This window comes from Cavia porcellus, unplaced genomic scaffold (genome assembly GCF_034190915.1).
Source record: "Cavia porcellus strain 051 isolate PalLab524CR breed Dunkin Hartley unplaced genomic scaffold, mCavPor4.1 scaffold_14, whole genome shotgun sequence".
NCBI classification, from domain to species: Eukaryota; Metazoa; Chordata; class Mammalia; order Rodentia; family Caviidae; genus Cavia; species Cavia porcellus.
In genome coordinates, this window is record NW_026947497.1 from 3,728,216 (window position 1) to 3,743,836 (window position 15,621).

General features: G+C 40.2%; 2 protein-coding genes across 15 annotated transcripts in view; one reads left to right on the forward strand and one right to left on the reverse strand.

The window, feature by feature from the left end:
• Positions 1 to 15,621, forward strand: part of Cisd2 (CDGSH iron sulfur domain 2) — a 68,298-nt gene that overhangs the window by 48,456 nt on the left and 4,221 nt on the right. The gene's annotated exons all lie outside the window — the stretch shown is intronic.
• Slc9b1 (solute carrier family 9 member B1) overlaps positions 1 to 15,621 on the reverse strand; it is a 71,710-nt gene that overhangs the window by 24,825 nt on the left and 31,264 nt on the right. For 11 of the 13 annotated variants that reach the window (XM_063260573.1, XM_063260568.1, XM_063260566.1 and 8 more), the window contains 3 exons: positions 8,720 to 8,895; positions 1,361 to 1,467; positions 152 to 301 (listed from right to left, as the gene is read on the reverse strand). In XM_063260573.1, the coding sequence (XP_063116643.1) occupies positions 152 to 301; positions 1,361 to 1,467; positions 8,720 to 8,895 (433 nt within the window). The remainder of the gene's footprint in view (positions 1 to 151; positions 302 to 1,360; positions 1,468 to 8,719; positions 8,896 to 15,621) is intronic. The other 2 variants (XM_063260574.1, XM_063260570.1) reach the window with 1 other exon arrangement.

A 15,621-nucleotide genomic window follows, 5' to 3' on the forward strand; every position in this document is an offset into this window, starting at 1 on the left:
AGAAGCTTGATGTAATGACTAATTTCTGAATGCATTTTGAAATATTTCTCGGTACTTTTCCTAAATATTTTAGTTCCTTGATTGATACATAAAGTTCCTTGACTATGATATACATATATAAAAACCAAGTTATCTTTTAAAAAATATTCACCTTCTCCGTGGCCCATTTTAACCCTGCTGTGAAAGACAACACTAGCGTGAATAATCCTCCAGCTCCGTGTAAACCAATGTACTGGCTGCCTAATACAGCAGAAATAGACATACTCAAAATAAGGAATGCTCTCTTCATTGGAACTTTTTCCTAGAAATAGATATTTAGAAATTGGTTTATATTAAATATGTAAGAGTTGGCATCATCTATCATTTATTTTTGACCTTTTGCTATATGTCCCTCAATATGTTAGTGTCTAAAATGTTGATTTTCTTAAGTATTTCAACAGACTTGATCTCTAGTAATAAAATTTACAAATATTACACTTTTATTTTCTGACTTATGTGTAATTCTGGTATCAACAGAATGGCTATAACAGGTTTACTGAAAGTGAAGGGGAGATCCATATAATCTTTAGTTCTCTATAAGCTATCCATCAAAATTTTACAAATATTTTAGTATCTCTTTAGTCAAAATAATTATTATAGGCAAGTTAAAGTGGAAGAGTAATGGTATAGCCTCTAGAGCAGGAAAGTATTAATTTAACAATATTAACTCTGTCAAAGAAGAGCAAGAACAAATTTATGTCACAAAATAAACAGATAAATGGGAAGCTATCTGTTTCCAAAAATGTTCAAGGGAAAGTTAGGAAATACTGTCAAACTTAATAGCAATCTAGTAGAAAAAGGGTGGGGCGGAATGAAGCTGGCCAGATTTAAGTATGTTCTCCTGATATTCCTTGTTTGACAAATTAGGAAGCGGAGACATTAGTCAAGGCCATTGTCCACCTGTACCAATCACAGCTGTGCTCAGTTTTAAGCAGACAGTAGTCATGGAGGGAGAGAGTAAAGGATGGAATTTAATATTTCACAACTTTTCCAAAGTTCAACACTTGGAAAGAAATGTCTAATGTTACATGCCGTGGTTTGGATGTTGCTGGAGGCGCGCTCCCGGAGGAGACGGGGGAACGCCGGACCCTTCCTCTTTCTTTTGCTGTCTGGCTCCTAACGTTAATGGACTTGTTTTGCTGTGTGCTCCTGCCATGATATATTCCCACAGCGATGGGCCAGCTGATCATGGAATGGACCTTTAAACTGTGAGTCAGAGTAAACTTCCAAGCTTGTCAGTTAACTACCTCAGGATGGCCATTGTGGTGATGGAAAACTAACAGACTGCAGTTCCTCAGAGTGTATACATTTTTAAATTTACCTGATCTTCACTTGGAAAATATTGAATAAAAACTCCGAAAACAATTCCTATCAGTACACCAACAAGTACGTCCCATACAGTCGATAGGATATTATGAAGTACGCTACCTGTAAGGGCACACAATAAAGGATACTTATCATAGAGAAATATTTTTACATCAAAAAATTAAATCTATGTAGTTCATAAAAAGTAACATTTTGTAGACCAAATAAAATAAAATGGACCTTTAACAGTGATACATATGAAAACATATTTGGATCTAATTGATAAGCCAGTGTCCTCCTCTCACATGTCACCTGTGAGAAACAGTGAGGTGGAGGAATGAAGGGAAAATGACAGGGAGACCTGTGGCTCTTGGTACTGGGTAGCAGGGTTCTATTACTAACGCTCCGCTCAAGTGCTATTGTGCAGAGTAATAATTTAACAGTAACAGCAGAGTAAAATAAGTTTATGCCAAAGTTGAGCCTAGAAATAGCCAAGGGGAAACTGAGCTTCCAATACATATTTTTTATTTTTATTTTTTTAATTTTAGATTAAAATTTTTTTAAATATATTTTTTAAATTTTTACTTTAACCAATACATATTTTATCTATACATATGTATTCACATTTGTAGTTTGAATAAGTAAAAATGATAAACAAAAAACTCTGATTCTCAGTTACAAAAAAGTTTAGTTCTGCTTTGGGTATTGGATTTGCTGAAGGAACGGGGATGGATCTATGGCTTGCATGGCATGGGGAGGAGCGGGGCACCCAGAGCCCTCTCTCAGCACGTGAATCAAGTTGCTCCAGTGGGCGAGCAGTCAAGTTTAAAGGCAGCGTTGGCATTTTGTGATAAATAAGTGGGTTTTGGGTTGCAACATGGGCACTCAGTCTCTACAAGGCTTACCATCACTGAGCTAAAGGATGTACATGCATATTTTAGGATTTTATTCATTAAAAATGATAGCAGCAGAGTGGGGACAGCAAGATGGTGGAATGAGAAGCCCGAAACTCTCACCACCTGTAGACTACAACAAGTGTCAGCATTTGGTCCAAAAGGTTCAATGCAACACCGCATTCCATAAGGAAGTGCGGCAGCCAAGGTGTGAGCAGAGCCAGTACAAGTGATGCAGATGATAACAGCTGCTACAGGGTGCCTGTCAGAGTCTGTCCCCAGGCTGGCACAGGCTGGCACAAATGGGGGAAAACACCAGACCCGCCACTTCTTCACTGGGAGAAGACAAGGAGAAAGAAGCACTGTTTTGGAGGCTGCCCAAGGCATAGCCTCTCCATTCTCCATCTTCAAACCTGTGTACCGTGGATCCCCAAGAACTGCTGAGAACATAGGAGAGGTCAGAGAGGGCTCCATAATCGGGGAACCTGCAGCAAAAGTTCCAGAGAAAGTTGCCGAGAAACCTAACTGAATGGAATACCACATATGCAGGCCTGGAGAGGTCACAACTGCAGCATCCAGAGGCTGGCCATGGTCAATCATTACACGGCATCAGCCAGTAAAGACTGCCGGAGAGGCAGTCGCCGGAAATGCCAAACCCTAGAATAAAGAGCCATGCACACACACAGAAACAGGACACATGACCAACTCAAAGGAGCAACTAGACCTCAGAAACTGACCCTAAAGGAGCAGACATTTGTGGAATAATTGATAAAGAATTCAAAATAAGGCTAAAGGAGGTACCTCAGTGGTAGAGCACTTGCCTAACATGCTTCAGGCGCTGGGCTCAAGCCCTAGCACTGTTAAAACAAACAAACAAACAAACAAACAAACACAGTAAATAAATAAATAAAAATATCATAAGCCCCGTAGGAACAAATAGGCCTTCTAAGTAAAATTAGGGAAGGTGCATGAACAAAATGAGAACATCAACAGAGATGGTAACTACATATAAAAAGTACAAAAACTCTAGCACTGACAAGTATAGTATCAAAATGGAAAGTTTCAGCAAAGAGGATTGACAGTAGGCTGCATTAAGCACAAAAGAGAGTGAGTGAAATGGATGGCAATTTATTTGTGGAGAGCCTCGGACCTTAACGGCTGCCACTGGTGGACCAGTGTGTGCCGCTGGTAGGGAAGCGAGATGAAGAATGGCCCCAGATTTCTCAAATATGAGCAAGAAATGGACAGAGAAGAAAGCTCAAAGAAACCAACTAGGGGAAACCAACAGACCTAAAAACAAGACAATGGCACCAAACTATCAAAGTCAAAGACAAATGGGTCGGGAAGGCAGCAGGACAAAGCACCTTGCCTCACAATAGGAGCTTCCACGAGGTGTGCACAGGGCCAGCAGAAGATGCCTACAGGCCGACAAGGTGGGTAATGCACCTGGAGTGCTCAACAAAGAGAACCCTGCCAGCCAAGGGCAAGGACTCAGCAAATCCAACCCGTATTTCAGAAATGAAGAGGAAACAAAGTGTCCCACAGATTCCCGAAAGCTGAATGAGTTCATCAGCCCTGGACAGGGGTGTGAGGCAATACTCAGGGAACAACACATGCAAGTGTACAAAACATAAGTCTTCATGTTAAAAGTGAACATACAGACAATTACAGAATCTTGCAATATTATTAGGGTGGTAAGTGAAGAAATTTTAATGCAAGTATAGAATTTAAAAGATAAAATAAAAATAAATTTATTAACCAAGTGAACAGATATACAATATAATATATATAATTTTTATATTACATCAAAGCTAAGTGCAGAGAAGGAATTGTAAAGGAGTAGAGATTGACATTAAGGTTATTGGTGTAAAACAGACTGTTATAACCATAAGATATTCTATGTAACTCTGGAAAAGCACAAATAAAAGACCCATGGGAGACAGATAAGTGAAAATGACAAAAGAATCAAAGTTTGTGTCTATAGAAAGTTAAAAAACACACACATACACACATACAGAAGCAGCAGGAGAGGAAAAGAGTGACAAAATAGCTATTAGACAAAAGTAAGACAGTAAGAGTAAGACATTCTTTTTCAGGAATTACTGCAGATGCTCCACAGATTAGTTCCCCAGCTAAAAGACACAGACTAACTGAATGGATTAACTACAGTGTATGTTCTCTATGAGAAGCATACTTTAGACCAAAGGACACACAGAGATGAAAATGAAAGGGTGGAAAAAGATGTTCCACACAAATGGCCACCAAGAGAGAACAGGAGTGTCTGCTTAGACAAAATAAACCTGAAGTCATATACTGTCATAAGACACAAGGACGTTCAACAATGATGGAAGGTGATTTTGACCATAGATTCCCAGCTGCAAAGCATCCACACATGTAACTTTATCACAATAAAAAGGAGAATTTTGAAGAGTGGAAATGAACCAACTTAGTATACAAAGTCCACCAAAAAATGATGGACTTCATTTCAGGAAAAGTAAAACTTGTATAAATGTTTTTGCACTAAATTTATCGAGACATCATGAGATTAATACAAGTTACATTTGGCTTTTGCAGTTATGAGAGATGCTCAAAGTGGTGGCCATTAGCTTCCAGACATTTATTATTTTTCTTTTCCCGAAATGTGTATATGTCTTTTTGGCAGTGTTACAGTTTGTGTCTGCGTGTCCCCCTAAAGCCTCATGCTGTCATGGCGGGGGTGGGATGTTTCTCAAAGACAGCTTTTAAACCTGCATCTGTTGTCTTCATGCCCTCACCTCAGGAAACAGTTACAGCATTTTCAGCTCAACTCAGCAAGGGGCTTCAATTTATAAACATCCTGAGTCTGTGCAGGAGGAGGGGAGATAGTGTGAGTGCTACCCCTGCCCTCGGGTGGGGAGCCTGCATACAATATAAGGTAGGAAAAGAAGGTTACTCCTTCTTTGGCTTTTGCTGCTTTTGCTGGTTTCTGCATCTTCAACTGTGACCACTTTGCCTTATCACCCTGCCTTGGAGCCAACTGATTATGGACTGAAACCTTCACAAACTGTGAGCTAAACAAATCTTTCCTTCCTTGATTTTGGGTATCATGAATCTTGTCTCAGTAATGAGAAAAGTAACCAAAACAGGCAGACTCTGTATTTAGGAATTTTACTATAATAAAGGTGATATGGACAGAGATGTAATATCCACCAACAAAGCAGAGACTATTATTAGTTACCTAGAAGATCTCACAATAGGCCATGTTCCAAAATGTAGATGTATGGGTGACATACTGTACAATGTAAAATCTTAAAAATCTTTAAAATTTTACATGGCAGTTTACAGTCAGGAGGAAGACATTGTAAGACTCATTCCTGCTTGATTTTTCGCTTTCTTTGGTTCATCACAAATTAGGTTTGTTGTCACTGTTACCCTCTACTATAATTACTCATCATATTTGAAATTATTTGTCATGTGAAAACATAGGCCACTTGAACTTGACCTGCTGTATGAGAGGGCAGTATAAAATATAATCACATATGCAGCCCTGGGGTTAGACTGCCATATTTACATTCTGGCTTTCCTACTTACACAATCTATGGCTTTGAGCAAGTTACTTGATTTCTATTTCTCAGTTTTCTCATGTGAAAATGAAGGATCACATTCATGGAACTTAGAGCAAGTAATAAATAGATGCTAATATCTTTCATTTTTTATCCTCAGTGCTGGGCACAGTAGCTGGCACAATGAAGAGGTCTATAAAAATACTTTGGAAGAAATGAAGGATGCTAATCATGATAATCTGTGGCCAGAATTCACACAAAAATTAAAACTTTCTGAATGGCAAAAATAAAAAACTAAAAGGCAAATTACAAATAGGAAAACCTATAACATATAAAGAAAAAGGTTATTATTCTTAATTTTTAACAAAAGATGAACACATCTATAATAGGAAAAAGACTTTGAAGAGAAGCAATTCACTAAACATTTCAAAATGCCAATGGTCAACAGATGTGAATAGTTAACACTACCAGGACTCACCACTCATACTACAGGTGCATGTTGCCATGCAAAGCTTTAATTCCTTAACTTGAAGAGGGTGTGGAATGCTTATGTACTGTGAGATATATTTGGTGACATATGAGATATATGGTTGAAAAAGCTTATAACTGTATATAGTTTTGAGATCAACCATTCAACTTTTAAGAAAGCATTAAGATTAGGTATAAACATCTCTGTAAGATGTTTAACTAAACACTATGTTCATAGCAAATATGGAGGTCAGCTTCAATTTTGAACAAAGTGATTCTTATGCAGACCACTGTTATGTAGCCACTGCAAATGACATAGATGTCAGACACAGTGGCAGGTGATATAGTCCCAGCTATTCTGGAGACTAAAGGAGAAGAGCTATGCCTTTGAGGTTTGCCTTGACAACACAGTGAAAAAAAAAAAAAAGATATAGAAATAGGCCATTTGCAAACCAGTAGAGAGAACAAAGCCATACCAGCAAGCAAGCCCAGTCTGGGAACCAGTGCTATGCGTGGGCTACCAGACTGGAACAGACAGACCCTAGCCCATTCTGGTGCGCAGGCTGGCAAACAAGTACCAACCCCCCTTCCCCCCATTGCTGCTGTAAGCGACTGGCTTATCCGAAGAAACACATGCTGTCATGATAGCTATGGAGCTGAAATGCAATTGGATGCCTGTGATGCTTTGGTGTTTCACTAACATTGCAGGTCTAGGGCCAGTGGTCTGATCATAGGTTCAGAGGGCAGTAGTAGGACTTCTAGAGGGGAATCTCCTTCTGAGAGTTGCAGCCATTGTTGATTCCCTACAATCTTGTTTTGGAAGTCCTAGACTGTTCCCATTGTTTTGTTAGGTTGGGTTTTATTCTCTTTTGTTTTGTTTGATTGTGTCAATCCAATGGCAGCAATTTCAAAGACAGCAAGATATAATAGCAACTTTGGATTTACTATAGGCTTGTTTTGAAGTCCTTTATTCATTCATTGTCTTGTATTCATTGTTTTGTTTTTATTGTTTCTATTCTACTCTGCTGTTTGATTTTCACTATATCTGAAGTTAACTGCAGCTATTTTGAAGACATCAAAAGGCATTATGGTAACTATTATGATTTTGTAGTGTTTTGAAGTCCTGTATCTTTTATACTTTTTATTTTATTCTCTTTAAAATAAAAAAATTTAAAAAGATACAGAAATATATCTTCTATATTTTACATGAGTAGAAATATGTTTGCAATAATAAAGTACAAAACAATAACTCAGGTTGCAAAAAAGCATAGTCAGTGTTCAGTCATCTTTATACAAACATTGGGAAAGAATAAAGTAACAGGAGAGAATAGGAGAAGAATAAAGGAAAAGAGAATCGGGGCGAACTTACATCCTAAGGTTCAGAAGGAAAAAATTATTTTTGGGTGTGACTATTGCAGATTTTATTTGTATCATCTGCTTGCCTACCTATATATCTATTTTATTGTCTATCATCATTTAAAAGCAGAGTTTCATGACGTTGCCCAGGTTGGCTCTCTGGATCAAGCAATCCTTCTGCCTTAGTTTCCCGGATAGTGGGTACTATACCCCGGCCCTTATATATTATTTCTCAACCTAAAAGATATTTAATGCTTCAATAATACAGAAGACTGAATTTCGAACACTGTAGATAATTAAAGCATTAGTAAATGTGGAAACACCTACTTTTTCATGTCTTCAAGACCAGGTTGCACCTGAGAATCAAACGAGTGTGCTAGATCTTGTCCTACTACTTCTCAAAAGAGGTGCATAGGACATCCCCACTTGGTGCGTTTATATTGTCTTAATGTAGAGCAACCAGTTATTTGTTAGGATGGCCAAAAAGAACACTACAAAAGGCCTATGAAAGGGCCAGGCTGGGCTGGGGATTTAGCTCAGTGGCATAAGCACCTGCCTTGCAAGTGGGCGGTCATGAGTTTGATTTCCTGTACATTAAAAAAAAAACCTATTAAAATATTAGTAGTACTAATAATATTAATTCTCGAGATTTTCTTTTTCTTTTTCTTTTTTTGGTACCGAGGATTGAACCCACAACCTAATGCTTGCCAGGCAGGCCTGTATGCTGCTGAGCTAAATCCTCTGCAAAACAAGAATTCATATTCTTTTTTTTTTTTTTTTTTTGGGTACCAGGGACTGAACTCATGACCTCACATTTGCCAAGCAGGCATTTACACCACTGAGCTAACCCCCCAGCCCAAGATTTTCTTGGTGAAAACTGTGATAAAATCTCAAAGCACTATGACAGATAAACACTAATGATATGGATTACCAAATAAATCAAAACGTTTTCTATTAAAGTCAATTTTTTAAAACCCATTGAAATTTCTTTGTTAGCCTGGGATGAGCTTTCTGTAAAGAATAAAAAATTGTGAAGCTGAAAAGTCTTGGTTCAAATCTTGCTTGAAGAGCTACAAAGGTCACAAATGATATGGTAGTTCGGAATCTCTTGCTCACCTTTGGAGAAGATGAGGTTTAAGAATGTGTTGAACCCCGTGATAGCCACGATGTCGTCCATACTGCTGGCGGCAACCAGCAGGGTGGGGATGCCCTTCTCTGCACCATATCCTGCCTCCTGCAGGCGCAGCATGGATGGGACCACAACCGCAGGAGAGACAGCACCTAGCACAAAGCTGAAGAAAGAGCTTCGTCACCACTGCTGTGCTGTGAGCTTTACTACTGATGGATGTCCTTACCATTTTAACAATTCCACATCCAGAAGTTCTGCTTTCGAGTGAAAGCGTTCAATGGTGACAAAGCTTCCCATGCATTCTTTAGTGCTGGCTACAATTTACAGACTTGTGGGTCAAGATGAGGGAATGAGCACAAATTTCACTAAATCCTTCTCCTTTCCTTAAATCCTTTGAAATAAAAATAGAAAAATAATTGAAAATTCTATAACTTGACTAGGAAATAAAAGGAAAACCCTAGACAAAAATTGAAATGTGTTTCCAATGATGAAATATAGACAGTTTAAGATTTAAAAAGGAAACCATAAACTAAAAAAAAAAATTCATACCAAAGATGCAGCAAGTGCTCCATGCCCAGAAAGGGGAGGTGGTGGGGAGAGATTGCCTGGAGAACCAAGAGGGTGGTCACCCCAGTGCCACTGTTAGCATGGCCTCTTCTGCAGCACTCCTACCTCTTTAGTAGCTTGCCAAGGAATGGGATGGAAGGCCCCTTCTAGCTGTGCCAGGTGGGGAAGGGTCCCTGGCTCCCTGATGCCTATCAAGTTGAGGCATCTGGCATGGTTAGGGTGCAACTGGACCACATCTGGAGCCTGGTGCGTTTCCTGTAGCTGGGCTGGGAGTGTTGCTTGGTGGCAAAGTACCCACCTGACATGCACAGAGTCAGAGTCACACCACACCACAAAACAATATGTAAGATGATTTACAAACAAAAAGTCCTCTGCCTTAGCTTTCCAGATAGCTGGGACTACAGGCCATACTGCTGAGCCTGGTCCCTGTATATTATTTCTCAGCCTAAGAGATATTTTAATGCTTCAATAATACAGAAGACTGAATTTCAAATACTGCAGGTAATTTCAGCATTAGTAAACTAGTAATTAAACACCTTTCACAACATTCCTCTAAATATAACAGAAAAGAAAAGAGGGAATACAGGATGAAATAAAAGGATAAAAAAGAAATGTAAAAAGAAAAAAATTAGAGAAAAAAAAAAGTTCTCCCGCACTGCTGAGATGCTTGACTGAGAGGGAAGGAGGGATGAACATGAGCGTTGCTAGTGAGCGTCTCTCAGGGTCCTTCTAGGCTGTGTGCCCTGCAGACAGAGCTAAGGTCACTCAAGCCTACTTCTGCTGTGGTGGCCGCCAGGAGCCTCGCAGGAGTGATGGTGGCTGAAGACTGTTGAACTTCTCAGCAGCTCTGCATACTGACGTGAGCTAGCATGAGACAGAGCACACAGAAGAGTCCCTCTGGAGCTTTCCAGACAACATGCTCCACAAGCAGGGCAAGAGTTGGCACCATGGCATGTCACCAAACACCGTGCAGGGAGGAAGCAGCCAGGGCCTCACGAAGTCCTGTGCTGGGGCCGGGCTAATGGGATGTGGGGCCTACTGGAGTTGTATGTTCTCCAGGCGCAGCATACACAGCACCAGTAAGGGCTTCTGACTCCTGAAACTGATGCTCAGACACAGGGCACTCTCTGGATGGCTCTCACTTACCCAGGAGAACAAGCAGGAACCACTTCTCCAGAGCAGCTCGCTATGCAGACCTAGGGCTTGTTTCCATGCTGTGTTTGTGGGGCTCTCTGGGTCACTCTCACCTACACCCCTGCTGATGGGTGTTCCCGGCCCTGCTTCTGGGTCACGTGCCCAGGTTGGCACAGTCTGTCCCTATCATCTGTTGTCCACACTCTGTGGACCCCATCTACTGTCTCTCTGCTGCTGAGTTTCATGCTTCCCAGGGAGCCCACCTCAACAAGCAAGTGCCCCTGTCTACCATCTTGAGTCTGTTTCACATGGCCATGGTAAAGGCTCACCTGTGCCCAGTGTAGAGGAGCCCCAGTGCCCTGCCAGGCCGATGCACATCTGTCTGAGCCACTGTGTGCTGGCTACACCCCCTACTGCCTGCAGGTTCTTGAGGTGCCTGCTGGGCTGCTATGTTTGACCATCATCTTAGGCACCACCAGAGCTCCCACTAGTGGGAGCCCTCAGGTCTGTGAGTAGAATCTCCTCGCTGCTTTGAGGCAGTTTATGCTCCATCGTCCCCTGTGGCTGCCAGAAAAGATTTCTCAGAAACCGTGGATTTGCCAAGTTCAGTGTGCTTTGGTGCTGTGCACTGGAATCACCTATTATTTCTTTTTTGCTTAACAAATTATCAAACACTGTGTCACTTTTTCTCTGGGTTAGGAATCTAGGTTACAGCTTAGCTGTATGCCTTAGACTCAAGATCTCTCATGAGATGGGTCGGAGAAAGCCAGTTTTCAAGTTTACTCACAAGACTGGCACTGGGCTTTGGTCTCTTCTCCACAAAGCTACCCCAGCTAGCGTCTCCTGGGACCAACAACCAAAGGGAATGCAAGGCAGAAGCCAGTCTTCGTGCCATCCCATTACTTCATCTGTATTCTCTTCATTAGAAGTTGGCAGGTCTATTCTGTGCTTGAGAAATAGGGTCTTACAGCAAAGTATAAATGTAGGAAAGCAAGGATCACAGGATGTGATCTTAGGGGCTGAGCGTCATGCACCAGGAAAGCATTCTCTCCCTGGAAAGAACTTCTCTACTTTCTATTTCTGCATTCCTGACTACTCTCAGTGGTATACATAAGTCAAATCATACAGTATTTGACATTTTGTGGCTGGCTTATTTCAACTGGCATAATGTCCCATCCATGCTGTCATTTATGACAGGATTTCTTGTCTTTTTTTTTTTTTTCCATTGGTACCGGGGATTGAACTCACGACCACACACTTGCAAGGCAGGCACTTATGCCGCTGAGCTAAATCCCCAGCCCCTGATATCTTTTCTTTTTGATTTGCATTTTTTGTGATTACAGATGCTGAACATTTTTCACGTACTCATTGGCTATTTGTATATCTTCTTTGGAGAAATGTCTACTCAGGTTTCTCACTTTGCAGTTCAGGCTGGTCTGAGCTCATTTTGTATCCCAGGCTGGTCTCAAACTTGCAACAATCCTCCTGCCTCAGCCTCCTAAGTGCTGGAATTAGAGTGTGCACAGTCGTGCCCGGCAACTTGTCCAATTTAGTTAGGGAATTTTTGATGTTATTGAGTTGTAGGAATTCTTCATATATTATAGTTACTAATTTTTAGCTTATAATTATTTTTCCCATTACAAAAGTTACCTTTTCATTACTTCCTTTGCTGTATGAATGTTTTAGTTTGATATAATCCTTGTTGTCTATGTTTGCTTTTGTTGCCTGTGCTTTTGTTGTCATATATAAGATATCATTACCAAATTCAGTCCACAAAGCTTTTCCCAACTTCATTCTTTTGCATGTGGATGCCCAATGTTACCTCCAGTGTCCTTTCTCAAGTGTGTGATATTGGCCTTTGTCAAAGATCTGCTGACCATATATGTGGGGGTTTATGACTGGCTCTGTATTTTGTTCCACTGATTCCAGTGTCTGTCTTTATGCCATTATCACACTTTTTATTATTATAGCTTTCTAATGCTTTGCAGCATTCTATAAATCCTTGAGGTGCTCTTTTTGTTCCTCTGACTTGGTAATTTCAAATGATCTGTGTTCAGATTCACCAATTCTTCTGCTTGGTTTAGTCTGCTATGGAGAATTTTTACATTTGGTTATTGTTTCTTCAGCTCCGAAATTCTGCACATATATAAATATAAAGTAGTGCAGGGCAGTTGAAAATGTAGATGATCACTAAATTTGGTTTGATTCATGAATGGGAGCTCAGTTTACATTGGAAAAATCAATCAACAGCACTCACTATAATAAAGCAGAAACTTTGTATCATAATAGAAGCAAAAAAACTCATGAAATCCTGCATTCATTTATTATACACATTTTTTAGAAAACTTCAGAGGGAGTACTTCCTTAATCTAATAAGAGGCAGCTAAAAAAAACTTTCTGAAAAATAAAGGCTCAGGACAATCACCAAAGGTTGCTATAAAAGATATCTGCTATCACAGCTCCCTTTTTCTGTCCCCTCTCTCTCATCAAGAGCTCGATGTTGATGGAGTTCAAGTTGGCCTTGAACTCCATATGTAGCCCAAGCTGGCCTCACCCTTGCAATCCTCTTGCTTCAGCTTCCCAAATGCTGGGGCACCTCTGTACCTGGCTAGCTACTTCCAATGAACTTAAGGAAGATTACCACCACTACTGTAAGGAAAGAAGAATGCATGCCATGCATTTGCAAAGGAAGCAGTAAAGCTCTCATTATCTATAGGTGACATGGCTGTACATGTAGAAAATCTAAAGTAACAAAGCTAAAGTAATTTAAAGATAAACTGTATTAATAACTGAATATAGGGGGCTGGGGATTTAGCGGGGGCTGGGGATTTAGCTCAGCGGCATAAGCGCCTGCCTTGCAAACAGGCAGTCGTGAGTTCGATCCCTGGTACCCATAAAAAGGAAAAAGACAAAAAAAAAAATAACTGAATATAGGCAAGTGTTATGGCTTGAATAAAAATGTCCTCCTGCAGACTCATGTGTTCAGAGGTGGGGCTTTGGAAGATGATTAGATCACAGTGATGCTAACCTTCGAAATGGATTCATCCATGAATGAGCTCATGGCTGGATGTGCTGTCAGGAGGTGGGGTCCTCTGGGAGGAGGTACCTCGCTGGAGGCATGCCTTTCAAGGCTTATCTGTCTCTGTGTGGTTCTTTCTTGCTCTTTGCTTCCCAGATGCCATGGGGGTAAGTGAGCACCTTTTCTCCACCCTTCCAACAGGCCATCTCTGCCCCTGACTCAGCAGACCACACATGCCCTGAAGCCTCTGAAACCATGGACAAAAATAAACCTTTCTTCCTTAAATTGTGGGTGTTGACTGTTTTGTCTCAGGGGCAGGAAAGTGACAAAACAATTTGTCACACAAAGATCCAGATTGGCAATAATTTTGTTGAATGTACTCCAATAAGAGGATAGAGACAGGCTGGGGCTCAGTGGCTTAAGTGACTGCCTGGCAAGCCTGAGGTTGTGAGTTCAATCCCCAGTACAAAAAAAGAAGTTGATGGAAGAAAGATACAAATTATTCAAGTATCTTGGTATTGCCTATATTTTTCTTGATTTTAAAAGGAAAAAAAGAAAGCTAAGATAAAAAAGAAAAGTGATATTATTAAACCAGCATTAAAATGATATATGCTGTTAACATGAAGAGTTTTGAGGCAGTGACAGAATATATTAAACATGACAAAGCCATAAGAAAAACAGTCACAATTCAATCTCATTTATAATATTAATGATAAAATCCTAAATATAAACACATTGAATCTATTTATTAAAAGAATAAGGACCGGAGATTTAGCTCAGTGGCATGAGTGCCTGCCTAGCAAGCACAAGGCCATGAGTTTGATCCTTGGTACAAAAAAAATAGAATAAAAGAGCCAGGTGTGGTGGCTCATGCCACACAAGTGATACATGGATGATTCTATATTAGGAAATTGCCAATATTAATTTTATACTATTACATTAAAAGGATTAAATTGTATGAAATTTACAAAAAAATGAAAACAGAACCTTTTGACAAACAAGTACAAAAAAACATTGCTTACCCTAGTAAAGAATGCCTGTCTCCATCTGTTAGGGTTTAGACCTAGAGTAGGTGGGGCCTTGGGGAAGTAAATGAATCACAGGGATGTGGTACTCATCAGCATGTATAGCTGAATAGCATGTTGGGAGGTAAAGCCTGATTGGAGGAGGCAGGTCGCTGGGCATGTGGCTGTCAGGTCTATCTCCCTTCCTTTACCTTGATTATTCTCTGCTTCTCTCCACCATGCCATGGGCTGTTTCCCCTTGCTATGCTGCCCTTTTTGGAGCCAGCTAACTATGGACTGAAACCTCTACAAACTGTGAGCCAAAATAAACCTCTCCTTAGAGTTGTGGGTGTCAGATACTGTATCTCTTAGAAAGCAAATAAGATATCATCCTGCAGTACACTGAGCTACATATAACACAAACCTGTTGGCACACAGGAAATCCTCAAAAATCTCAATGACTACTGTGTAATGAGATATAAAATGAAACACTAATGAAATTTTACATTAACAGTTTTAGATTCTGAGGCTAGGACTTCCACACTTTCTTCATGGAATTTGGTCACCTGCTTTGATGGGATATTACTACTTGTAGAATTTCTTCTATATTTCCTATGCTAGCAGAACACAGTAGACTTGAATCATTCATACACACACACACACACACACACACACACACACACACACACACACACACTTTGTAGGCAGAACCTGCAGTTATTAGAATGTAATAGAAAAGTGAGGGCCAGAATGAGGAAAAACAAAAACAAACAAACAAAAACCCAAAGCCTCATTCCAGGCCCTAAATCATTACTCTATTTAAGGGACAGAAAAATGAACTGTGAAAAAAATAGGAAGGGAAGTTCCCTGGGTTAAAAGCTGATGGTGTCTCATCATCAAGTCCAATGTGGAAAGTCACCATCAATAGGACAATATTTGATGATACAACCTTAAAAGAACTGATTTGGACATGGTAGCCCAAGCCTGTAATCCAAGCTACTGAAAAGGCTGAGGCAATAGGACTGTAAATTTGGCTACCCTAATTGACTTAGTGAGATCTTCTTTCAAAATAGAATTTAAAAAGCTGTGGATGTAGCTGAGTGGTAGAGTACTTGCCTAGTATGCATGAGACACTAGGTTCAATCTCTACTACTGCACTAAAAAA